Source organism: Schistocerca cancellata, chromosome 5, assembly GCF_023864275.1.
Source record: "Schistocerca cancellata isolate TAMUIC-IGC-003103 chromosome 5, iqSchCanc2.1, whole genome shotgun sequence".
Taxonomy (NCBI): Eukaryota; Metazoa; Arthropoda; class Insecta; order Orthoptera; family Acrididae; genus Schistocerca; species Schistocerca cancellata.
The window spans coordinates 703852483-703879928 of NC_064630.1; the positions used below are offsets into that span (position 1 = coordinate 703852483).

At 42.8% G+C, this 27446-nt stretch overlaps 1 protein-coding gene across 1 annotated transcript in view; it reads right to left on the reverse strand.

Annotated features, from left to right (window-relative positions):
* Nucleotides 1–3466: 3466 nt before the first annotated feature.
* LOC126189001 (cytoplasmic polyadenylation element-binding protein 3-like) overlaps nt 3467–27446 on the reverse strand; it is a 334824-nt gene continuing 310844 nt past the window's right edge. Inside the window, exon 2 of the mRNA XM_049930807.1 lies at nt 3467–3561. Coding sequence (XP_049786764.1) covers nt 3478–3561 — 84 coding nt within the window. The 3' untranslated portion in view covers nt 3467–3477. The remainder of the gene's footprint in view (nt 3562–27446) is intronic.

Below are 27446 nucleotides of genomic sequence, written 5' to 3' on the forward strand. Positions count from 1 at the left end.
GGGAAAGTAGGGTCATGGAAACAACAGTGAAAATCCGATGAAGCTTTGCACAGATGTGTTGGGCAGTGTCTCTAGTATGCCCATCGATCGCGACACGTCGCTCTTTTTAGTTCTGAGTGCACAGTGAACACGCAAAGATGCCTAGGAAATAGCGCCTCCCGCCAAGTTTGAGAGCCTGGTTAGAGGTTTCGCCTGATGTCATGCAGTCCATATAACATAACTGTCATGCGTTTCCTTCTTCGTGGCAGTTCTCGGCCGCTTTCTGCAGGAACAACGAAGATGCTCCTGCAGCTTTCTTGATAGGAAGTGTTTGATCAGCCACAATACAGCCCTTAACTGGCTCCCATTGAGTCTCATCTCTGCTCACATGAGCTGCTGCTTATGAAGCAACAATTTGGCACAGACAATAAGCTGAAGATCAATGAAGAGAATTGGCGGAAAACACAGGCTACTGCCTTCTATGACGACGGTATTGGAAAGTTGGTGCAAAGCAACGACAAACGTCTAATTCGGAGCGGGGACTATGCAGAGAAGCAAGGTGCTGCAACTTTTATTTTCACAGTAGCTTCCATTTCGCGATCGATTGGACCTTACTTTCCGAATAGGCCACGTATACACTCGTACATTCCGATACTAGTAATTTATGTGTGTGTATCCATCTCCGACTAAACTATAGACAAATACCGAAGCTAAAAAGGCAATATATTATTTAACTGTTCTCTAAGGATCAGTGACCCTAACATTATCATACGTAATCATAGTAGACACACTAGTGTTAGTGTTAGTATTAGTAACATAATTTTCAGTAGCAGTAGTTGCTATAGAAAAATCAAGTTTCTGCTAATAGTAATAGGGACTTTTATACTTGTAATAGTAGTATTGTTTGTTATTGTAGTAGTAGTGTACGCTGTTGTAACATTACTAACAACGGTAGGTATAAAGATAATTGTTAAAATTAATCAACATAATTTGAAATAACCAAAACCTTTGGTTCATTTTCTGTCACAGCAAAGGAACACCCGACTATGAGTGGAAAAAGATCCAATTGGTAATCTATACGTAAAATGGCGCATAGGTAGTCATCTAAACGTTAGAGCCATAGTAATAGACAGACTTAAAGGTAAAATTCTATAAACTTACTTCAGTGTTCAGAATGAAAATAAAGTAGAGAAGATTCAGATAAATGTAATTCTAAACGTAATGGTACATTGTCGTCATCAAGAAAGTGGATTATGATAAATAATTAAATAAACTATTCACAGCCTACGTGTTTCCAGGTGCACTAATAAATTTTCGAAGCTGTTACTCGGCATCGACGGTAAAAGAAAAAGTCCAAGTCAAATCGTGTGTTACAACCGTAATCCAGAGCAAGCGAAGATTGCCAGTATTGTAAAAGTACGGCAACGCCCGTAACTCATTGCTACACAGCGAGCAGAGCTATAGCAAGGAGCAGTATGACGACAGCCAGAACGTCGTTCTGCAAACTATGCAATGCAGCATTCGAGCTTAGCTGCTCCACGTCGTGCTAGTACAGATGATAATGCAGTAGCAACGATCCCGACGGAACGACAGTTCGCTAGTTACAGATTAGCGCTGCTGGCGAACCGTAATGTGCTGCTTGTGCCGCCTGTCTGAAGACTTCAGCTACTAGACTGCAGCCTGCTGGTTGTGGGTGGACTTCGCCGCCCCACGCCGTCGGTGGGAGCCGTGACTGGTAGAAGATGCAGACTTACAGGTCCTTCCTCTGGTGAAGATCCCAGCCGACTGACTGCAAGCTGCCATGTTCTACTTGGTGGATGGACGCCTCCCAGGTTGTCCGTCTTCTGCCATCCTGGCTGTACGCTGTGTGCGCTGAGGGAGTCTGGGATTCCGCCTTCACGACAACCGCCATCCGGAAGATGCTTTGAGTAGTACAGATCTAAGCGAACGTCCCTCTTGGAGTGCGCTGATGTCTTCGAGTTCACAGTGGTGCATCCGCGGGTCGTCGCACGGGATCCCGCTGCTGCCCCCCCCCCCCCCCCCCCCTCTTCACCGTACAGATCTAAGCGAACGTCCCTCTTGGAGTGCGCTGAGGTCTTCGAGTTCACAGTTGTGCATCCGCGGGTCGTCGCACGGGATCCCGCTGCTGCCCCACCCCCCTCTTCACCGTACAGATCTAAGCGAACGTCCCTCTTGGAGTGCGCTGATGTCTTCGAGTTCACAGTGGTGCATCCGCGGGTCGTCGCACGGGATCCCGCTGCTGCCCCCCCCCCCCCCCCCCCTCTTCACCGTACAGATCTAAGCGAACGTCCCTCTTGGAGTGCGCTGAGGTCTTCGAGTTCACAGTTGTGCATCCGCGGGTCGTCGCACGGGATCCCGCTGCCGCCCCCCCCCCCCCCCTCTTCCCCGTACTGCTTCGCTGCCAGGTAGGGTGCCTGACGTGCCACACACTATGCAAGCTGTTTGTGTATTGTGTCCAGCGAGAGCAGACCGATCTCTTCCCTGAGCACCGGGGAAGACAATATTCTTTGTAACAAACACGTTAATAAAACAGTATTTCAGAAACCACTGTTTGCCTGGCGCCTTCGGCTCACTGACCAGCACTTGGAGCTCGGCCTCCGACGCATTACAAAGTCACCGCATCACCTGTAGAGCCTCAACACCCACTGACCTGACCGCAGTGGTGTCAGCCACAACATGTACGTTTTGTTACGGCAATTTACGTCATTTTCTGCGAACCACTGTAGATCTACGTTGTACGGCGGAGTTTACTTCGTACCAATAATAGCTATCTTCTAAGTTTACTTCGTACCAATAATAGCTATCTTCTAAGTTTACTTCGCACCAATAATAGCTGTCTTCTATCCTACTGCACTCGCATAATGAGCGAGAGAAAAATGACTGCCGTAACGCTTCCTTACGCGCCGTAGTCTCTATTGCCTTGTTATCATGATCCCCGTGCAATGGTGGCGGCACAATGGACGAACAGTCTTCTTCGAATAATGTTCTCTAAATTTACTCAATAGTTTGCGAGAATTAAGTCCCGTTTCCTCCATAGAATCCCATTTAAGTTCACCGAGCAACTCTGTCATAATTTCTTATGAGCTATGCCGATTTGTCACGACCGTAGCAGTAAGTCTTTGAATTCGATGCTTCCTGTTACGTCTCCTTGACAAGGACTCCCAACACTGGAACAGTACTCCACAGTTGATTGCATTGCAGCCTAATATGCGACTTATTTTACAGTTGCATTGCGATTTCTCGCAACTCTTCTAAAAAGCGTATGCCTTCCATTCGCCTTCCATAATAACGATTTTACGTACTCGTCCCATTTCGTATCGCTTGTTAGTGTTACCCCTACATATAACTATCTAAGTGCCAATCCCGAGTCAGACACGTTTTCGGTCAACCATAAACGATTAACATCCGCAATCAACATGTTAGAAATTTACGAATCGCACCAAAGAGGCACGCTTAGTTATTTATTCTACCATACCTTCATCTAGGTGTGTTTGTTAAGCCCGAGTTAGACTCACATGATGCAGCATGAGACACGGTCAGCAACGTGGAGCATTTACTCACCTGAAACAGAAAAAACACAAAAATGTAACTCTGACGAAAAGGAAAATCAGCAAGTGTAAGCTCATAAAACATAGAGTGCGGATAACAGGGACACTACGAAAAATCTGAATGTTTCTCAATTTTGAAATTAATGAAAAGTGTGTATAAACACAATTTGTTGCATGTCTTCAATCACGACGAACGACTCTATTTGCAGAAGCGTTTGATTTTAATGGTAGCACTGGACACGGCAGGCGTTATCTCAATTTGGAAAACTGTGACGAAACCATCATTTTTGCCTCTTGCGGAATTTAAAGAGTATTTATGATCGCAGCAAAACCGAGTTATCCAACTCTTGTGGACAAACATTTAGTAACACTTTCGGCCCGAATGCCTTGATTTAGGCATGATGAAATGCTATTTATATACCTCCATTGTTTTTTTTAAATTCAGAAACAAATTTTGCAAGTATCAAATATTCTATAATAATGGATCTTTCCCTTACGTTAAATTGTAATATCTCGCTTTAACATACGGTATGTTTCACTCGCACACAGATCAGCCAGCAAAACAGTGTGATAGGCGATTCTGTGTTAAGACCCGTCATGTTCTTGATGCAACTGCATCAGCGGCGTAAATAAGGTGACTCGCACCCGGGACAAACTTCGAGTTTGCGTCTCTCCCTACACTAGTGACCCGCCCCTTTTGTTTGTTTTTAACCCCCTCCCCAAATCGTCGTCGTTATTTTGCTGCATTTCATTGTACCTATCAATAAAGCAAAATCGTAAAGTACATGTTTTTCATTAATTGTACTCAGAGATGATGATGTTTGGTTTGTGGGGCGCTCAACTGCGTGGTTATCAGCGCCCGTACAATTACCCAATCTTTGCTCAGTCCAATTTCGCCACTTTTCCTGGATGATGATGAAATGATGAGGACAACACAAACACCCAGTCATCTCGAGGCAGGTGAAAATCCCTGACCCCGCCGGGAATCGAACCCGGGACCCCGTGCTCGGGAAGCGAGAACGCTACCGCGAGACCACGAGCGGCGGACATTAATTGTACTCGTAGAACATTTCGTGTAAGGATAATCTGTTTCAGCAAGACGTCAGCAAGCTTCCGATTCCTAACTCCAAATTAACCAAACCCTTAAAACTTGCAACTCTTTCTAAAATAATAAGGAGCCATAATTACGTATAACTAAAAGTTAGACATTTCAACATTTTTTGTGTCATACATTCAAAATATGGAATAACAAACAGCCGAAGTCTCATCGCTTGGAAGAATAACATAATTCCTTTTTCAATGATTAACTGACGATCAAGTGCTAAATATACTCTTTACAGTTTTGTGCCACTGGCTTATTTGGCATAACAAAAGTGGCCCCATCTAGTAGCTGACAATAAGATACTAGCGTCTCCATAGCAGGGAACCGTTGCCCATCACAGACCACTCGAATATCCTCGTGCTTTCCTTTCATTTATCACCACCCTTCTCCTATTGTACTGCCCTATAATTCCTTTCTTTCCGTTGTTGTTGTTGTTCTTCTTCTTCTTATTCCTACGCCTTGCTTTTTCTTTTGCTCTTCTTCATTTTATCGCTCATTATAAAAATGCGACCACACGTAAACAGCACCCAGTCTATGCCTCCGCTCTAGTTACGCACTGATTCTCACGCAAAATTTCGGATAACATTAATTGCATATTAATCCATTATTTCGTTCCAGGCATTTATTGCAACGATAGAATGTGGACAACTTTTTACTTTTTTGTTGTTGGTTCAGCCATCCACAAAACACAATATTTCCGTTAGGAGGAATCTGATTTGCAAAGATAATTTGAAGACGATTATTTTGAAGGCTTGCAAAAGTCTGCGAAGTTTATTTCGTGTAATGCAGACACCACATCAGTGCTTCGCACTTCATATCCTGCTGGCACATAGGTATTGTGATGTATCAGAGTCGCTGCCCTCTAGCTGTGCCTCCAGTAAAGCGGCAAGATTAGGGGCGAGAGAGAATTTGTCCGACTTCATCCGTCTCCTGGAATGGGAGAGGCGAGGCGAGGCGAGGTCTTCGGCGGCGAGGCTCTGGAGTGGGGGAGGTTGCTGGGAGACGCCGCATTTGTTAGAGCCTAGCGACAGGTACAAACGGCCTGCATCAAGCCGCAGGCGCCGCCACCGCCCAATCCTTGTCTCCGAGGCCCATCCTCCGCGAACGCTGACAAAACGACGCGCGACAAGCAATCGATTCCGCTGTCGGAAATGGGGTACGTTGCACCATGAAGCATTGAAACTGATGTCCATCATCGACATCAGTGTGATCCCCAAGATCACGAATACGGTCGTGTATTCGTTGTGACACAAAAGGAAACATTTCCCTGGTCCCGGCGGAGGTCCGAGTCCTCCCTCGGTCATGGGTCTGTGTGTTTGTCCTTAGGATAATTTAGGTTAAGTAGTGTGTAAGCTTAGGGACTGAAGATCTTAGCAGTTAAGTCCCATAAGATATCACAGACATTTTAACCTTTTTGGTGAAACATTTCCAAATGTCGTCTTGAGGGATTACTCGCCATGCCTGAAACACTTGCTGAGCCAGTTCAGCAAGACTGCTGGCTGGATACTGGTACGAAATTATACATCTTCTCCTCGCATCCCAGACAAGCTCTATGAGCGATATATCTGGGCGAGTAGTCGAGGCTCCGTACATGCCTCACGGCGTTTGTCGTGTGAGCTGCAGTGTCAGGTCTTATCTGCTGCTGGAATATACCGTTTGCTATCCTGGTATGACAAGACGATGTATCATTGTCACCATTCAGACTTCCTTCAACAACTAACATCAATCCTATTGCCATGGGCAACAGTTCCACATACCATGATTCCAAGAGTTCGAAGGACGTGGATATAGAAAATTGCTGCTTCTTGTGACTTTTCACCGGCTCGTCAACAGTCACACAGCTCTCGATTTTAGCGCCACAGACAAAACCGAGACTCACCGCTGAACACCACAGAATGGTGGTTAACGTACCAGTTGACTCTAGCTGTACACCATGCATGTCTCTGGTGTTCGTGGTACAGGCTGTTGCCATCCGTCTATTCGCCAGAGTCAGTCGAATAATCCTACGATCTTGTCGTGGTGTCGTCATTATGGACGGACCTGTGCCTACCCTTCTTGCTGCACTCTTGTCCTCAATCCGTCTCGTTAGTATTCGTACTGTAGTGACTGTCCGTGTGATCTATTGGTATGGCACTCCCATGTGTCTCATGCCAATTACATTGCCTAAGCAAAAATTGTGGTGCACTCAGAAGACATGGTCGGATGTCAATGTAACTTCGTACACGTAAACACCATTCACATTTACGTAAATGATAAGAGATGCAATTCTCTACGACACGGCTATCAGAAAGCGTTAGTGTTCCATTATATTTCGAGCGTGCAGTTCCATAAATTCCGCTTCCTTCTAACATTTCGGCTGTATACCGTTCACGCTTCTTCAGAGTGAACTGAAAGACTGATACCCCAACACTCGCACCGTCCTGTTATATCTAGGGACCGCACCACTGCGCATGCGACCACAGATACTCAGCCGCCAGAGACGTTCATCGGAGGAAAACTACACATAAGCCTGAAATTAGATCTGTGGCTGCGCGGGGAATCCCTGCTGGAATGCCAATATATGATTGTCACCTATACTTTGGGGACGACTTTGCAAATTTATTACAGAAAGCACCGGATTCCATGACTTATTCAAGCTGAAGCCGCCATCTCTATTAATTCGTCGCCATACAGATTTCAGTTGGTCCTTTCTCCACAGACTCCCAAAAAGATGAAGTAGACTCTAAAATTTCGACGTTTTCGTACAACATAGAGTGAGCAGTATCAATACACTGCTCTGGTCACAGCCGATTTATTGGGCTGTAAGAGCTGGGTGTACCTGCAGTGTTCCGTGCATCTTTCATGGACTGTACGAGTCGTCTGTCCAATTTACGGAAAACCACATTTGTAGGGGATCTCGTAAGCCGCAGCCATCCCAGCCATCAAATCCCAAGGATGCTGCTGTCTTCGATAGATGGCGAAAAATCACTTTTACTTTGTGGTTGTTGAGGATACGTCCTATTTTTGACGAGATATGTCAGAAAAGACACGAATTTACATCTTTCTATATCTTCTTCTGCGTTCCTTACGTCCATCTTTAGTTTCATTCGTAGCGTGCTGTGGAGAATACCCGTTGGCTCCAAAAACTCTTTTTAAGTGCAGAAGCTTGTCCTGCAGAACTGCTCTCGTCAGCGACGACGTGTGCTCTGTGAACCAAAGTTCGCATACTACTCATTGTTCGGGAAGGATGGTGGCAGCTATTTGCACATAAATATAAATCCATATGCGGTAGTTTCCGATATACTGCATCTCCCAGCGTGACGTCAACTTTGCCCTGAACGAAAGCATCCAAAAATTAAAGGTATGCATCCTGTTCGATTTCCACCGTAAACTGGATTTGTCCATGGATGAATTTCAATGGTTTAAAAATTCTTGTAATTTAGTTTCGCCAAGGGTCACACTACAAACATGTCGTCAGCATATTTCCAAAATACTGCGGGCTTCAACCTAGCAGATTCCAGCGCCTTTTCCTCCAGGTCTTCCATAAACAAATTAGTATTAGGAAGGAGAGGCACACAGCAGTTAGTCGCAATCCCATTACTTTTTATTACTCTCGCATATCTAGTTTTCGGCTATAAATAGCCATCTTAAGTGCTTGGTGTTATCTCACTCGCTACACATGCTTTGTTAAACACAATTTGCTGGATGGTTTTAGTAAGTCTGATCCTTAGATTTTCGTGTTTATCATACAATGCACTTGCCCAACTCAGCAGATTCTTAATCAATTTTGTGTTGTTCATACTCAATTTTGTAACCAGGCGTTGTAGGTTACGTAAGGATCTTGAGCAGCATCAGACATTGTGTGATCACTGTGAGACAGCGTTATCAGCGCTCGAATGAGTTTGAAAGGAGCCTCGTTTTGGATTTCCATTTGGCAGGCTACTCGAATAGTGTACGATCCAGATTTGTGGAGCACTCGGATGTAAGAGTGGCCCGATGTCGGACCGCATTGGAACGTGCGGCCAGGCATACTCCTCGTCAAGGATCCGGTCGAGCTCGTCTGACTGCCACAAGTGAAGATCGTAGTATTAGGCACCAAGAACATCGCAACTCCTTGACATCTGCGCCTTCCACCAGAGAACAACAAGTGCCTCACTGAAACCTTCTATGTCACCCCGCCCCATTCGTCAGAGACAGGTTAGCGATGTGATTAGCATCCTTGACAGGGGTATTGAAACATTTCATGCTATGAGAATTTTCGACATATTTAGAAGTAACTTCTAGTGAGTACTAGAGAAATGCAGCGAATGGGGACTTTGCAGGTTATGTCAGAAAAATCTCAGATTTCCTGCAGACAAACCAGTAGTATACAGCAAGTAGCTAGTTGTCACAGGAAAAATTCATCAATACTCACTGTGCAAGCAGCACTTTTTTCACTTGCTGAAGAGTACATCTACAAATATATCCATACAAGAAAGGTTAAGCTTATTACATATGTGACTACAGTCTTAACGACTGATAACAGAAGCTACATGTCACATTACGCTAATGGCTGAAAGTTGGGGCGTCGACTGGAACAGAACAGTCATATAGAAGTCGTCGTATGGAAAGAAAATGAATGGCTTCTTTCCGCCGACTACCTGAATACTGGAGCTGTCATGTAAAGAAGACTGCTTAAGTGACACATGTACTGTCTGTAAGGGAGCTCGGCTCTTCTTTGTTGCATGTCTTCCGTCGATGACTAATGTCAGAAGTTTTGAACTGGCTGACGTACCTTCAAAGAGCGATACCGTTTCAGTTTTCAATAACTAACTTCTAGAATTACGATACCTAGTTGTATGCGAGGAATCGACGAGTATCATGCAGTATAAAACTCTTGCCCATAAAGAGATATCGAGGGCTCGACTAGCGCAGATATAGCACGCTCAAATGATGTGTGGGAGGGGTGGAGTACTTGGTCGAATGATTCGATGAAGATACGTACGGTGAAGCTCTTTCAATGTAACGCAGAAATGTAGAGTATACAGTGAGTGATGGAAGAATACGGACACCTCGCGAGAAGTGCAGACGTACCAAAATCAGCATGAATTATACAGATGCAGAAAACCAGCACGAGGGTGCGACATGAACTGTTCTGACGAGTTGGCGGACTTCCAAATGGTCAAACGGTTGGGTGTCGTCAAAGAGTAAAGTCTAAGTTCCACATCTGAGTCCTCCTTAACACAATCTCACATACACAACCTAAAAGTAAGTGGGTTGACCAGAAATTTGGATCCCAAGAGACCCATCGCCGTTTAAAATGACGTTCTGACACATCGGAAACGTATCACAACCCTGTCAAAAGGGCTGAATGCTACTTCAACATCTATTCCTAACACCAGAATGTTTCGAGACAATAAGGATACGTATAGCAGTAATGCTGCTGATAACATAGACATCATATGAACAAACGTTAGGTGCTGTCTCAAGTGATGTACGAACGACGCTACGAGATACTGAAAAATCTTTTTGTAAGAATACTGCATCCCCAAGCAAGGGTGAGTGTTCTCTGAGCGCTGTCTGGTTGGACTATTTCAGTGTGGACATGTCTCTTAAAGACGTGGATGAAGGCAGTCGTTTCTCTATGAGGCAATGCCAAGACAGAGGGTTAAGCTCTTTAACGTGCCTGCTGTAGTGTCACAAATTCACTTGTGAAACTAGTTTCCGCAGCACCCGACCAAATTGTGCATTGTAACAAGATTTATTACGAAAATTCCGGGCAGATTAAAACTGTGTGCCGGACCGTGAGCTGCCCAAGAACGATTCACGACCCGTCCTCACAGCTTTACTTCCGCCAGTACCTCATCTCCTAACTTCCCAACTTCACAGAAGTTCTCCTTAAACTTGCAGGGCTAACACTGCTGGAAGAAAGGATATTGCGGAGACATGGTTTAGTACAGCCTGGGGGAGTGTGCTCTTGCGCCGTACTCGGGTGGCTAAGTTGGTAGAGCACTTACCGGCGAAAGGCAAAGGTCCCCAGTTCGAGTGGCAGCCCGGTACACAGTTTTAATCTAATAAGAAGTTTTAAACAGTGAACACTTAGCTAAATAGTGAAAAATTCAGTCTTCAAGATTTAGTATGTTTTAAAGTAGTCGTATTGTTCTTTTTTAATTACATCAAATTGATTTCTGTTTCTTTTCATGTAATGTGTGACGCCTGCGGAGACAGAGCTGTGCAGAGTCCCTGGTAACCAGCTAATATGCGCCCGAGGCCATCGTTCCTCGGAGAAACGTGCGTGTAGGCCTATTGTTCGCGGACGTCCAGTTCATTACTAAAACTTGAACTATTATGTTCTATTTACTATGTGATATATAGTTTTTTGATCTCTGATGGAGGACAGGATGAGATTTTCACTCTGCAGCGGAGTGGGCGCTGATATGAAACTTCCTGGCAGATTAAAACTGTGTGCCGGACCGAGACTCGAACTCGGGACCTTTGCCTTTCACGGGCAAATGGTCGAGCACTTGCCCGCGGAAGGCAAAGGTCCCGAGTTCGAGTCTCGGTCCGGCACACAGTGTTAATCTCCCAGGAAGTTTCTGATGGAGGACGTTTATAATGTTATTAGTGTGATCCTGATGTGTTATAACCAGATTTATTTCGAGGCTGAAGAAAAGTATACTTTGATGGCAAGTTGGCGATACTTATTATTTCTGTGCAGTTAGAGAAGATCTGAAATTAGCGACCAGATTAATACGACGAAGAATATTTTCAGGTGAGGAAAGGATTTTATTACGAAGAATTTGTGGATATTTTTACAGACATACATTCTTTGCCAATCTCAGATACCTATTTGAGTTAGTTTGAGAAAGACATCGAAGCAGTTCAGAGGTGAGCTGCTAGATTTGTTACCGGTAGGTAGGAACAACACGTAAGTGCTGCGGGGTTGCCTCAGGAACTCAAATGGGAATCCCTGGAGGAAAGGCGAAGTTCTTTTCGAGAAACACTATTGAGAAAATTTAGAGGACAGGCATTTGAAGCTGACTGCCATACGATTCCACTGCCGTCAACATGCATTGTGCGTAAGGACTACGAAGATAAGATACGAGAAAATAGGGCTCATACGGAGGCATAAATACAGTCGCTTCTCCCTCGCTCCATTTGCGAGTGGAACAGGAAAGCAAATGGCAAGTAGTGGGTATCTTCCGCGACGTGCTGTACGCTGGGTTGAGGAGTATCTACGTAGACGCAGCATATGTTAAAGAATTCAAGCACTTTCGTCAACCCTGCTTTTCTACTACCAGCTTTTCTCTCTTGTGTTTGTAAAAGAACCAATCGGTAACAACATTTTTAAATTCATGTAGAAGAGAGCTTGGACAGAAGCCAGGACAGTATATATAATTAAATTATTAAGCTTCCTTGGTGGACGAAGACGATTTTTATGCTGGTTACAAAACACGGTAAGTTACACAATTAAATAAAAGATAACACCAAACTGCCTATTATAGAAGACTTAAGAAACGCTTCACAAAAATCAACATATACAAAAAACATGTTCAGGAAACATATTTTATTTAATTACTTGAAGAGTATACATTGCTAACGTCTTACAAAATTATACTTCGCAAATAAATTCTAGATATATATAATACATCGTTGGAAAAAATATTTCTAAGAGATTTCAGTTGAAATAAAAAGTATGTAAAATTCATGAATCACTTCCAAACCGAACATCTACGGATTAATTATTTGTAGCGGTTATGTTCTATTATTTTAACCTACTGAAGAAATGATAATTTGATACTTTGGTTCATTAAGGTACTGTATTTCATTATTTTCATTTTCATGTCCAACGCAACACTCTAGGGCCTCCCCACAGAACTCTTGGGCTTCTTCTGATGACGTATCAAAATATCTCACTAGTTTCCCTGCTTCGTCAGCTTCGACAGACACATCGTTTCTAGGTTTTATTACAGCGGAATGATCACTGACCTCGAAACTATCTACGTTAGTTTTCTTCGCTCAACAATGATCGGAGAGGAAAAGTATGTTGTTTCGACTTTCCCCTTCGTTTTTTTAGTGTATAAGTACGTTCTTTGTCTTCAGATATTTTGAATGGTAGCTTCTCTTTTACTACACTGTTAACAGTCGTCTTGAAATCGTACACGGGCGAGTTCTTGCCGAGAATCTAACAGGTATCACGGTTGCTCAGAACGTCATCGTTGATGGTAAGGTTACAGTTTCGTGTTTTTTCAGTTCCTTTTTAATGGTATCACATGCCCTATCACAGAGCATGTAACTGTGGGAGCTGATTGGGAAGTATGGCAGTAAGCTATTTATCTGAAAACTAACAATAAACAGTCTACAACAAGCAGGAGATGTTCACATCTGGCAAAACTTTTTTTTTTTTTTTTTTTTTTTAGATGTCGTCGAGTTTAGGAAAATTTCACAGTTCTGTGTGCAAGATTGAACAGGCAAATAGTAAGTCTTCATAAAATCCGTGTACTGCAAAGGATTCGTCTTATTTAGAAGTACACGAATAGTCGTCCATATACATATAACTTTTTTTTTTCAAATTTTGTAGTTGTCGAGTTTTGTGAAAACGATCCTCAGTTATTCCGGAATGAGTGCTGACTGTATCATGAAAGAGCATGTGTTCAGATAAACATAGATTAACTACGATCTGGACTGTTTAGAACCAGGATCTGGAACCAACTGAAGTTTTACGAGACATTCTGGAATGTGCATCTCGTGCACACCTTTGCGTCCACAGCAATAGTATCTCTCATTGTAGCCCGCTCTAAATGGGGTAGTACTGTCCATAAATCTTTTCGTACCGAATCAAAAAGGAAAGAAAGGCTAAGTGTTTTAACACCCTCTCGACAACGAGGTCATTAGAACACAAACTCGTATTTGGAACAGGTGGAGGAGGAAATTGGTGGTGTCTTTTCAATTGAACCATCTCGACATTGCCTTAAACGATATAGGAAAAACACGGAACACACACAACTGTATGGCCTCGACCCGGACTTCTACATCTACATCTACATATATACTCCACTAGCCACCGAGCCGTGTGCGGCGGAGGGCACTATTTGCGCCAAAGTCATATTCCCCCCCTCTGTTCCACTCGAGGATCGCCTCAGTACGAGCTCTAGTTTCCCTTATCTTTGAATGGTGATCATAGCGCGATTTGAAAGTTGATGGTAATAATATATGCTCTACATCATCGGCGAAGGTCGGATTTTGGAATTTAGTGAGCAGCCCCTTCCGTTTAGCGGGTCGTCTATCTGCAAGTGTGTCCCACTTCAAACTTTCTATGAGATTTGTAACGCTCTCGCGATAACTAAATGTACCAGACCGCCGTCCTGCCCAGTACGAGTCCAACGCACTAACCACTGCGCCACCACGCTCGATTCGGAAGCGGAGAGCAGACTCGTGAGCAAACTTCGTGTGCTCTTTGACCATTCAGATAGTTTGCTCGGCATTATGAATATGTGAATGGCAACAGGTGGGTATTTGCACCCAGGAAAGAAAATCATAAATTTAAAATTTGTCGACCACTGGCATATTACTAAGCACAGTAGCGTAACTCGAACAGCACGACGAGCAGGTATTTACGGCTGGTATGGCTCACAGCAGCATGATATTCTCAACTGATTATAATGCGAGACTAAATAAAAGTACGATTTCAATAACAGAGTACTGTCAACGTGTCTAATACCCTATGTTGCGTCTAGCTACGCTCTCAGCCACAAGATCAATTATTCCTCCTATACCGAATGCTTGGTAAACATAATGTTAAGAAATATTTCACAGAGAGACACCTATCAGTGGTGCATATGCCAATATAGCAACTAAATGTTTCTCCCGTGCAGTCACGCAGTTTTGAAGTTTAGATCCGGCACAAGCTTTCAACAACCATCAGAAACTCTTATATCATTCTGTATCGTTCTTGTGCGGGTTTCACTTTTTCTGCCTCTTTACGACTTCCACAGCGTATAGTCGCTTTAACTCTAAGTAGCGAAATCACGGACTTCCTCCGTTATATGAGAAGCATTTCGTCTGTTCGGCTCTAGAAGATTAAGAGAACACATTTTTCAAACGAAACGTTTCTCGACATCGCCATCGAAATTTGTATGCTCGATTCTTTATGTATAACAATTATTCGACAGGTTTTGATCGTCTAAATCCTTTCCTTTACTGCCCACTGACTGACCAAAGAAGTTCGAGTAGTATTGAAGTGTTATCTTCTTAATTAACAGCCTTATAATAGCACAACTGCACTTTAGTTTTTCGTTCTTAATACGACCTCATAAATTGCCGAAACAATAGTTTAAATCAACTCATGTTGTTCTTACATTGCGTTTCTCGTTAGTAAAAAATATATAATTTCTAATCAGTTGCAGCAAATTATTTGAAATGACAGAGCGTAACACATAATTACTAAGCGACTATGTCGGAACGCTGAACCAGTAGCAGATTTCCTAACAGCTTCCAGGGGCAACAAATTTTAGATTTTTAGTACGAACGAATTCAAAAATTTTAAACGCTGTCAAAATTTACTCATTAAGAGGTATACTCTTATGTTAAAAGTTTAACACTGTAATATAAGTACTACAGTGCTGTGTGTTTGTCTTTAGGCATCGTAACGGACGGCGCACAAATACCCGGACTTCATTCATTCAGTTTTTGAGAATGAGAGCAGTTAGTGATTTCATCTAACTTACCATAATTTCAAACCTTTACAAAACTATTTCTCGCTGACACCCCCCCCCCCCCCCCCACACACACACACACACCCCACACCTACGCAAGATGCTGAAACAGATGAAGTTTATCGCTTACTACCTCTTCGCTGTTCATGCAGTACAGCTTCAGCATCAGACGTGACGTTTTAATTTATCATTTCTTCGCTACCGATTCTATTCACAACACAGTTTGCAGGCAGTATTCACATATACCACTGACTGTACCGCCAAAATTATATCACGTACCACATACAATTCAGTAAATATGACAACATAGACAGATGCGTGAAAAACTAGCTTCTGCTTACAATGGTGCGGAGTAAACCTTCAACATCAGATATGACATTTTAATTTATTATCTCTTTACTGCTATGTCTATTCGTAACACACGTTTCAGACTGTATCTGCATATATCACTGAATACACTGCAAAATAGAATACGCAACGTAGATCAGGAAACACGACGTCACAAACACTGAGATCCTTGAAAACTAGCTTAAAATAGAGCGCAAATTAACCAGACTACACTCATCCAGCGTTTCATAATGAGAGCACTTACACACAAACCTCCAGATGTCAGATCAGTACCAAACGTTGTATGTCGGTAGAGTATGAACTAAAACATCGATTTGGTTCGTGCTGTGTGCTATCGTCCAATAGAATATGAGTGAACGACAATTAAAAGTATCACCAGAGATACGTAGTACAGGAAAAGCTTATCTACGAGTAATTATACAGGTGGGTGAGAAGGTTCAGCGTTCGGTCGTTGTACCAAACTTCTGCGTTCAAACCCCACGGACGACAATTATTTTAACTGTTTACGCGTGGAACTGTTATATGGGCGAGCATTTTCTTGACATCTAAAAGGACTTTTCGGAGTTTGTAGCATTGTTCTTTTGGATGTCTGCTTTCGCTTCGTTAGTTGAAAGTTACGTACTTATTATTGGTTGGTTGGTTTTGGGGAGGGGACCAAACAGCGAGGTCGTCGGCCCCATCGGATGAAGGAAGGATGAGGAAGGAAAGCGGTCGTTCCCTTTCAAAGGAACCATCCCGGAATTTGCCTGAAACGATTTTGGGAAATCACAGAAAACATAAATCAGGATGACCGGACGCGGGTTTGAACCGTCGTCCTCCCGAATGCGAGTCCAGTGTGCTGACCACTGCGCCACTTCGCTCGGTCTGAGAAAAGATGAGCCTGTTGTGACTATAGATTATTATTGATCTTATTATTTTGTTTATTATTAATTATTATTATCATTATTATTACTTCCGCACGTGTGATGCAATTGTTTCCTTATTTTTCTGTTCGTAGTGTATATTCTGTAAAACTACTGTACAAATGTACTCTATGGGTCTACTAGTTTCAAAGAAACGAAGCGAAAGCAGACTGCCAAGTGAACATCACTGTTAACTCCAAACAGTCATTTTACGTGGCACAAACACGTTGTCCCATACAACACTTTCACGTATTATACAGTAAAACATCCGCACGTGTTATGCAATAGTTTCCTTATTTTTCTGTTCGTAGTGTATATTCTGTAAAACTACTGTATAAATGTACTCTATGGGTTTACTAGTTTCAAAGAAACGAAGCGAAAGTAGACTGCCAAGCGAACATCACTGTTAACTCCAAACAGTCCTTTTATGTGTCAAAAACACGTTGTCCCATACAACACTTTCAAGTATTATACAGTAAAGAAATAATATTCATTCGGGTTTGAACCCGGGAACCTTGCTTTGTGGATCTAACGCTCTACCAACTTTTTTGTTTGTTGATCTCAGTTTGTTCGTTTCATTTGTTCTAGGCGGATATCCCATGACACCCGTTCAAGTTTATCGTTGATCCGTTCACTCAGTTTTTCTATTACAGAGGGCAGCTAACTCTCCGACTGAACACGCTGAGCTAACGTGCCGGCTCCAACTTCCCCACGGAAGTTAAATGTGTTAGTTGCCCACTGTTATACTTTATACTCCTGGTGTTACTTTTAATTAACATTTACGCCCGTTTTGCTGGACGACAGTACATAGTACGAACTAAATCGGAGTTTTGGTTGATACTCTATCGACGCACAACATTTGGCACGGATCTGAGTGCCTTACATCTGGACGTTTGGGTGCTGTGGAGTATAATATCAAAACATTTCTCTCTTACATACTTAGCGTCAAACGTTTATCACATTAACTCAGCTGTAAAGTAATTTGATATTTGAAGTTGTTTCATACATGGCAGATCGACTGCTTAAAGAACTGAGGGTTTACTACTGCATGTAAAAGACAACAGCTTTGATGAACTCAGTAGCCATGCTAGTGAGGCATTGTATCACAAAAATTCGCTCCCAGCATTTCTGCTTGTGGGAGTTTGTCAAAAGCCACTAACTGCTCTCATTACGAAGCGCTCTATTTTAAGTAAAAGTCAGTTTTCATGTACCTCAGTATTTATGACGCCGTATCTCCTGAATGTGTGTCGCACAATAATTTATACTCGAATTATGTACAACGAAGGCATCTGACGTGATATACCTGTCAAATACTCACGCTTCCATATAAAACTTACATGACTGATGTTTCGGTAGTCGTTTGTGGCTTGTACAGCAAAGCAGGTCGCGCTGTAGCAAGCAGAAGCTTACCGTAAGTCATGCGCAGACGAGGATAAACACGCGTGGCAGCCTGTAAACAGTATCGCCGGTTGGTGTACCAAGTCGCTTAGTAAACAGTTCCATTAGAGCTGCACATCGCTACAAATACAGTCGGACAGTAATGCGTTTGTAACAGATGCAGCATGCAGAGAACACGGAAGCAGAACGCTAGTGCAGAAACAAACGCCTTCTTGCGACTACCTGAGGAAAATTACTTTTGTAGCTATTAACAAATTCACCGGCTTGTACGAGTGGAGACGAAACATGTGTATAACAGTCTGTTGTACTTAATTCGCAGTACTTCTCGTGTTAGAGGCAGATTTTCGTAAACTAGAGTTTGAAACTAAAATTAGCTTTATCATTCTTAATCTTAGCATCAGTTGACCAAGCCACCTCATATTCTTGGCAGTTGACTGGAAACGCTATGTACATTCAGTGAAGCAATTAAGTCTGTTAGAACCAACATTAAACGTTATTCCAGCTGCGCTCCGGCCGGAAACGCTCTACTTTGCTATCACAGCGTTGCCCTCATTGCTAATTAATACATCAAATGCGTGACAAAAGCTGTCAATATTTACGCATGCTGCGGGGCGCCCTTGTTGTGAAATGACAGCTTTTGTCACATATCGAATGCGATGCCTCACCTCGTGCCCAATGTAGGCTACCAGTCATTCAGACGCCATACGGAAATAGCAGTGACACTCCAGACAACAGACACGAGAGAAAACTCTCCACGAAAACCGTCGACCTCTTTGGCAGCGTAATGTAAGATTTCTTTTACAAAAATCAATTTCATATAGCTATGACTGCCTAAGGCCAGTTGTCGAATTCTCGTTGGACATTTTGATACTTCTGTACTATCGGTGTCGCGCCACCCATGGTGATTCTCACGGTCCAGATAGGCAAAAATAACGCAGCATTGTGATCATTTTATGATGGCTGTAAACCGACTGTAAACCAATAAACACAGAAGTGATACACTCAGCTCCTCATATAAGCTTTCAAAACGTTTGAACTATTAAGTAGCAGTTTTCCATTGGAAACGATGTCTTTGAAAGTAAAATTCATTCTCAGGATGCAATACTGTCAACGCGTTGTAAAATGCCGACAACAGCCTACAGTTTACGGAAAAACATGTCACGCTGACACGAATGCGTCGAGTTTTACCAACTGTCACCCTCACACAGTAGTGGCATTACGAGATAGAGTTCCCAAAACCATTAGTCATAGCCAAAGGAACAGGTAGTGACGGACATGCTAATCAGTTGTGTATCGCGTACAGATGCAAATGACACCGATGGGAGCGAAAATAGTGGCTTTTCTGCACACCTGATGAGCTTTCCTAAGCCTGATAAATGATAATAAAAAATGAGAGGAAGTTCAAATGGCTCTGAGCACTATGCGACTTAACTTCTGAGGTCATCAGTCGCCTAGAACTTAGAACTAATTAAACCTAACCAACCTAAGGACATCACACACATCCATGCCCGAGGCTGAGAGGAAGTGATGACATGAATGAGGCGATGGAATCGAACGTTTCGGATACCGCTGTGAATTTTTTGTGACATAACGTACAGCAACCGTAACGTGTCTTTTTTTACGTTACGTAACTTTTCTACTCCCCAGCTATTCAGTTTAGGACACGGGATCCAAAAATAGTACTCTGGTCTTGGAACATCCACAATATCAGAGGCATCTAGACGTAAACAGAATACTAGGTTAGCGCCCGCTACTTCGTTCACGCATAGTTTACGCAGATTATTTTGTTTTTCTTAAACTGAATTTTTATGTTGTTTAGAAATTGCAACATCGTTTTAAACTTCTCACGCGATTGAAGCCAATAGAAGCATAGTCTTTTCCGAATGTACTTATGACCAAAAAGCCATTCTTGTACCTGGAGTCGGAGGTATTTGTTAATCCCGCCTTTTGACTTCTTGTGATGATATTTCCATAAATACTTTCACTCATAACACATATTTCTTTACAAGCCAAAAACCAATTGGCTTCGATTTAGCTTTAAATATGTTTTAATTCATCGAAATATCTTCATTAAAATTTTTAATCCCCTATTTCACCCTCTTAGCGGTTGAATTCCGAAAAACACTAAAACACGTATTTTTATTCCCAACCAAGAGGGCAAATACGGTATCAGTTTTCATAGATGTAGCTTTAAAAATGCTTTACTGATGCTTTAAAATAGTTTATTTTCATACTTTCACCCTCAATTTGTCCGCCTCCGTTAGCTGAGTGGTGCCGGCACGGTAACTTAGCGTGTTCGGTCGGAGGGCTAGATGCACTCTGTAATAAAAAAACTAAGTTCATTAATCAACGACCACATGAAACAGATGATAGTGGGTCCACAACCGATTATATTGAGACAGAGAACCAATGAACGGAAATGTGTATTTATTGTGTAGTGGACATACGCAGCGTACACCGCACAAAAACAACGTAGAGATGCTATGGTAGTTACGTCAGCACCGTTTCGTGTGTGATCATGACGCTCACGTAAACTGAGGAGGATTCCGCGAAACATTACGGGTTTACGACCCCATGTCGCAAGGTATTTTCAACGGAATGTTGTCTCAAGAAATACTACTGATAAAATTTCTGGAGTGAGGTTCTAACGAAGTCGACAACGTGCTCTTCATTCGAAGTACAGTAAGTTCTAAGTAAGAGTAGCCCCCAAACAATTCAACCCGAAATGTGAAAATTCTCCCCCCATAAACAAAACGTTTAGACATGCTGAGAGCATTAACATACCAGTCATGTTTCACCGAAGCACACCTATATTCTTTTAAGATATCTCGCTGCAGAGGCTCTCGAACTAGACATTGTCCATCAAGAATTCAGCAAACTAACACAACAGGATAACCCCACTGAGGTGGCGATATGACATTCACGAGGGGTTATGCCTCCTCACGGCTTTGGTGGTAAAATGGGGCAGGTGGGCGGCAGTATGGCGGCAACTGGTAAGTATGTCTTTCCCTCCCTTTTCACTGCATCACGTACTGCGTGCATCTTGAGCTGCCTATTAGTTCGCCGTTATGTCGTGAACGCAAGGCAGCTCTCAGGAACAAATTGGTAAACAGATCAGTCGCAGAAAATGCTTTCTCCAATCCTACCTTTGTAACTATTCAACGAAGAAATAGGACTTCAAATTCGTTACAGTTTTCTAAGAAGAATGAAGTTTTTTAAAAATTGTGTTTTATTCGTTAGGTGCCCAGCTATTTAGCCAGTTACATTGTGATTTAGCACGTTTACGAATTATTCAATATACTCATTTCATTTGTTTACAATGAACTTTAAATACACTTTATCCTCCTTCGTAAGTAGATGTTGTCACTCCAAATAACACAAAGATCACGAGCTTCTTTTTTTTGCGTGGCTCAAATAAGGATTACGTGCCCATTTTATTCTTTATCCATTTTTCCTCTTTTCTTTTAGATATCTTTCCTCTTTTCGCTGTGTTTCTTTTCTTCCTGTCTTCTCACCGCTTCAGAGCAATTTTTTCACTCTTCTACCTTGGACTCCTGTCATACTCAATACTTTTACCCTAAGGACTTAACAGTCAGTTGTTTCTTCAGTTTTTATATTATTTTTATCTAATCCGTTTTTTACTCCATGGATACAACTAGTGAAGTTCTTATCTCACAAATATTTTTGGTTTCCCTAAGAGACTCCGTGGTTGGCAGTTTATAGTTAGCAGTGCTGGTGGTTAGCAGTGAGCGAGCCGATGGTCTGGACGTGTCTCTGCCATGGAGATTTAGTACTGGTTGGACATGGATTGTAAAATGATGATTGATGTATTTGATAATGTTTGGATAATGGAATTATTGATGATTATATAATTTTTGGAACTGGATGTCACATGATTAAGGCAAAATCCGTTGACTGTATTGTTTGCTCAGCAACAAAATCTTTCCTTTGCTACCCACATGCTTGTTAGTAGTTAGAGCCTTTCGTAGTTATAATCTTTTTATTTAGCTGGCTGTATGCTTGCTATATTAGCTGTAGCTCGTGTCATGAAGATTTTCTGTGACCTAAGCGATTTATGAAATGTATGCGTTATTGTTAGGATCTCTTATAATTCAGGGCCATTCTTTTGTGTTAACTATTTGCAGTCAGATTGTGTTGTGTTTGTATATTGTGGGTCATAAATAAATGGGATAAGTTTGAGTTGTATTTGTCAGGGAAAATTCTTTAGATCAGTGTTGAAATGAAAAAAATAAGTAACGAGACAGCATTCAATAACGCTCAGTTATTTCAGCAGTTTAAGTAAAAACGTAGAAGTTTCACTAACTCAGCACTCAGTTTAAGTATAAAATTAAGATGTTTCATTATAAATATCCAAAAAATATCGATTTCCTTTTTTTCTTTACTTCTGATGTGTTTTCTATGTTGTGATAAATTTCATCATTATTACGTAATTTACACCCTTCCATAGCTTTTCGTGGGCCTAATGTTTTCCTACTGATTCGTCTTTCTGGCATTTCTAATTTATCTACGTTATAGTTTAATGCTAGACATTCGTTTGCGTATAAGCATTCTGGCTTCACATTGGAATGCTTAATTTTTGTTTTAAAAGTCTTTAATTATACCACATGTACTACCCATTTTATATATCTTTCGCTCTATAGTAGGCTTTTTCCAAACCATTTTCTTGGAGTGTATCTCAAAGATGTTTAAATTTTTTAACATTTTATCTCTTTTCAGAAATTTCGGTGCATTTTTAATGTATGTAAAAAACTGATTTTTTCTTAAGTAATTCTTAACGTAGTTCACTGGTTATTTCTTCTAAAAGAGTAATTTGTGGTTAGAGAAAATGTCGCATTTTTAGAATATATAGCAAAGACATCTGCAAATACGAGACAGTTTATTCCAATATTCTTGTTTCCTCTTCGCAACCATACTGGTCAAATCTCACATTCATTCCGCTTTTCATTCGAAATTCTCAATTTTTTTCCACAACACAATTAAAAAGAATAGGGTTTAGATGTGTTTATTTCTAAGGGCTGAGATGTATCACTCATTAGTTTTACTTTAGATACTGTGTCTGTAAGTGTTTCAGGAATTAAATTTGCTAATTTAAACTGTACACCAAATTATTGGATTATTTTTCTATAGTTTGTCTGTCAATGGAAAGAAAAGCCTTTTTGAAATGAACAATCGTCACAAAAATATCTTTGAATTTAGTAATCTGCGGCGAGTGACTGACTTCAGATTAAGCGTTTGCTCAGAACATGATCTGCTCTTCTTATAACCATCCCGACATTCATCTAAATGACTGTTCAGTGTTGTTCCTACTCTGTTAGGCCAAATCTTGGAAAATTTTCTTAATCTTATTTATTATTGTTCTTTGTCGTATGGTATAACATTCTAGTATTTCACTGATAGTAAGTTTCATGTGGTCATCATTGAAGAGAAGTAATACGACTAGAAATTAACACTGTGAACGAATAACCGGTTATGAACATCAGAGCAAGTCGAGTCTTCTTCTAGTACCAGTTGACAGCTATGCACCTGTGGAGTCAATAATGTAATGTAGTTGCTGGTTGCTGTGGTTCAGTGTCTTCACATTTTGAAATTTAGAGATGAATGTCCTTCTCTAAAGATACCTCGCGATGTGAACATAGATGCTCGACTGCCGGGAGAGGTTCACGAGACTGAACTGCTTAGTTGCATCGCCGGAACAGAGGAGCAGCAGGTGACCTAGGTATGCCAGTTATGAAGGATGAACTTCGTAATGTGGAGAGGTTAAAACTTTGATACTGTGGAGATGTGCAAGGTAACAGCTGAGAGCATTTCGCTTTCTCATTATTATCTTTATACGGCGTTATAAAGTAGACATACAAAGGAAGGTATGCCTTCCTTGATACTACTCATAGTTCATGGGTCAGCAATTTCGTTGTCCATGATTTCGAAATGTCCTTTTCCAGAGAAGTTGTTTTACACACTACGGCGATAAATTAGTTCACGTACATCAAACAGATAACAGTTGTTTTCAAGTTCCACTATTGGTGTCGTTTTTCGAGAGCGCTCAGAGAATGTGTTATTATCACAATATCGTTGCTATTATGCAAAGTGTATGTAAGCGCTTCTGTTATAGCTTGTTTCAAGCAGAAGACTGTACATAGCTCCTGTTTCTGCAGTGCGACAGAAGTATGCAAATCCTATGGTTGAATGGATTCGGATCCGTCAGTGTACATCGGGATCGTTGTCGGGTGCCCCATCAAAATTTGCTGCATGGTACTTACTTCCTCGGTGGTAGAAGAGGAGAAGGATGTTGCTCGATACAGTGCAGAGAGGGTTTCATAGTCAAGTCTGAACGTAGGATATGCCACGTCATTCAGTACGAGCGGAATTATACAGGGTGAACCAGACTTCCACCTACAAACTTTCAGAGGTGGTAGTACGGACGAAAACAAGAAAAATGTCTAGTGTACATGGACATACCTTGCAGCTATGAGCACTTGTTCATCTTCGATGCTGTGAGACACAACTTTTCTACTGGAAGGTCTTTGATTTCCATATTTTGAGAGCTAATAGTTAGGACTGAAACAAGAAAAAAAGTCCGCGAACATAGGCTCTACAACGAATACCTTAAGACCTATGAGCACTTGTTCGGCATAACAGATGTGTTCCAGAGTAGCAAAGATAAACAAGTGCTCGTAGCTCTTAATTTATACAGTTAAGAGCCCATATTTTTTGGACATTTTGCTCTTGTTTTGGTCCATACTACCACCTCTCAAAGTATGGAAAGCAAAGAGCTTTCAGTAGAAGAGATGTGTCTCACTGTAGCGAAGATAAACAAGTGCTCATAACTCTTAAGATATGCATCTTAGAACCCATGTTCACTAGACATTTTTTCTTATTTTAGTCCATACTAGCACCTTTGAAAGTTTGCTGGTGGTGTTCTGGTTCACCCTGTACATTGCAGGAGACTGTAACTGCAGGTAAATAGAGGTATCTATGTGTATTTGCCACGCAGCATTGCCCTAGTATGGTAATTTCGTTGAGCAACCGAAGTCTTTGAAGAAATAGATGTGGTGACACAGTTGCCTTGCAAAGTATAAATATCCGAGACTAAATGTAGCTATTCACTATCAAGATATAAGGGACAATCAAATGAAAACCGAACACCCGCCACAACGGGACCGTGGAATGCTTCCATTCAAAAGTAACCATCACACACGTTAAGACATTTACCGCACTGCAGACGAGACGATCAGTTCCCGTTTCGTAGAACGCAGTCGGCCGCTGAGGGATCCACAACTGCACTTATTCTTGCATTTCCTGATCCACCTGAAACAAACGTCGACGCATGCCTCTCTTCAGATCGCCGAAGATGTGAAAAGTACACTGTGAAAGATCCTGCCCGTATGGAGGATGTTGCACTGCTTCCCAATCTAGTCGTTGAAGTGTGGCCTTCGTCCAATTGATAGTGTGCGGGAGGGAATAATCGTGCAACAGGATAATTCTGTCAGACAGCATTCCTAGGCGTTTTAAGTTTGTAGCGCGTGGCAGTTTCTGCCAATTGTTTTCATAGCGCTACGAACTGATTGTGGTTCCACGCTCGAGGAACTCGACGAGCGGAGGGCTCTTGTAGTCGAAGAAGAAGGTCTCATGACCTTACTGGAACTTCTGTGAACAGCTTCGGATTTATTTTGTGAGGGTGATATGGGTTGTTTCCACTGGTGACTTTGCCGTTTGCTCTCGGGCTGTCGGAATGCTGTCAGACAGAATCATTCTGTAGCACGATAACGCCCGCAACCACACTGCCAATCGGACGAAGGTCACGCTTCAGCGATTTGGCTGGGAAACACTGCAACATCCTCCCTAGAGCCCGGATCTTTAACAGTGTATTTGTATGTATTGTATGTTAACCGGGGGCCAAGAAACGACGGAGAGGCTCCGTCCCCGCCGCAGCCGCAGTGGTCCACAGCCCCACGACGACTACCGCAGTCCACTTCTCCCCTCCGCCGCCCCTTCACCGAACCCAGGGTTATTTTTCGGGCCCCAGTGGACCCCCCCTCCCCCCCTCCCCCCCCCTCCCCCGGGGACGTCTCACACCAGACAAGTGCAACCCCTATGTTTGCGTGGCAGAGTAATGGTGGTGTACGCGTACATGGAGAACTTGTTTGTGCAGCAATCGCCGACATGTGTAGCTGAGGCGGAATAAGGGGAACCAGCCTGCATTCGCCGTGGCAGATGGAAAACCGCCTAAAAACCATCCACAGACTGGCCGGCTCACCGGACCTCGACACAAGTCCGCCGGGCGGATTCGTGCCGGGACCAGGCGCTCCTTCCCACCTCAGAAAGTTGTGCGTTAGACCGCACGGCCAACCGGGCGGGCTTCACAGTGTAATTTTCTAATCTTTGGCGACCTCAAGAAAGATATGTGTGAATGTCGGTTTCAGTCGGACAACAAGTGTGGTTGCTATCATGGGTCCGTCAGCGGCCGATTGCGTTCTACGAAACAGAAATTGATTTTCTTGTCTCCCGGTGGGATGTATGTCATAATGCGAGCGGTAATTACTTTTTAACGGATCCAATCCGCGGTCCGGTAGTGGCGGCCGTTCGGTTTTAATTTGATTGCCTCTTGTACAATGCGTCAAGATAGCGAGTTGCGTTTGCCAGATCGGACTAATCGTTTTGAGGGAACTTCCCCCTTCCACAGTGGAGTGTCATGTTGGACGTTAGCATACATGCTGCAGAAGCAGCACGCTGTCAGCCGACAAACGCCTCGCTGCGCTGCGCTGCTAGTTGGGGCACGGCACGCGTGCTGCGGCGCGTGTCACGAACAGACCGGTCCAAGCTGTATAGCAGACGACGACACGCGCCGCCAGGGCGGCCGCCTGCCTCTGTGCCCCCGTCAGCCGGCGGCCTCGCGCCAGGCGCGCGTCTGCGCCACAGCTGCGGCGGGGAAGCGGGGCGGCCGCTGCCGCGCGGGAGGTCTGAGCACAGCTCTGCCCGCCCCATTCGACAGCCGAAGCGTTGCGTACACACTTGCTGCGTCAGATGGCAGTACTGCTAGTGCAGTCCAACAGCCGTCGCCCTTACCGAGACGATGTCCGTCTTCAGAAATAATCCGTACAGCTAGGTACTAACAACTCAAAGTACGGTGAATTCAACGAGTTACTTTGTCACGAATTTAGCAGACTCGGCACACGAAATTGAAGCCTATGTAGATTCTGGATTATACAGTTATGCACAGCTGGACGCTAGACAGTTAATCCGTTAATCGTTAATTAATCAGGTTAACTTTTCCAGTAACGGATTAACTTTTGAGTTAATTTTAAAGAACGTTAACGTACTCTTTAACTTCCGTTAAGTTTCTTTGAGGCCGTTAATCGTCAATTCGGTAACTACTATTTATGACAAAAATTATGCTGCGCCGCCAGCGGAAATCATGTCCTGACAAGCCTTCACAAAAGAAGACGAAGTAAATATT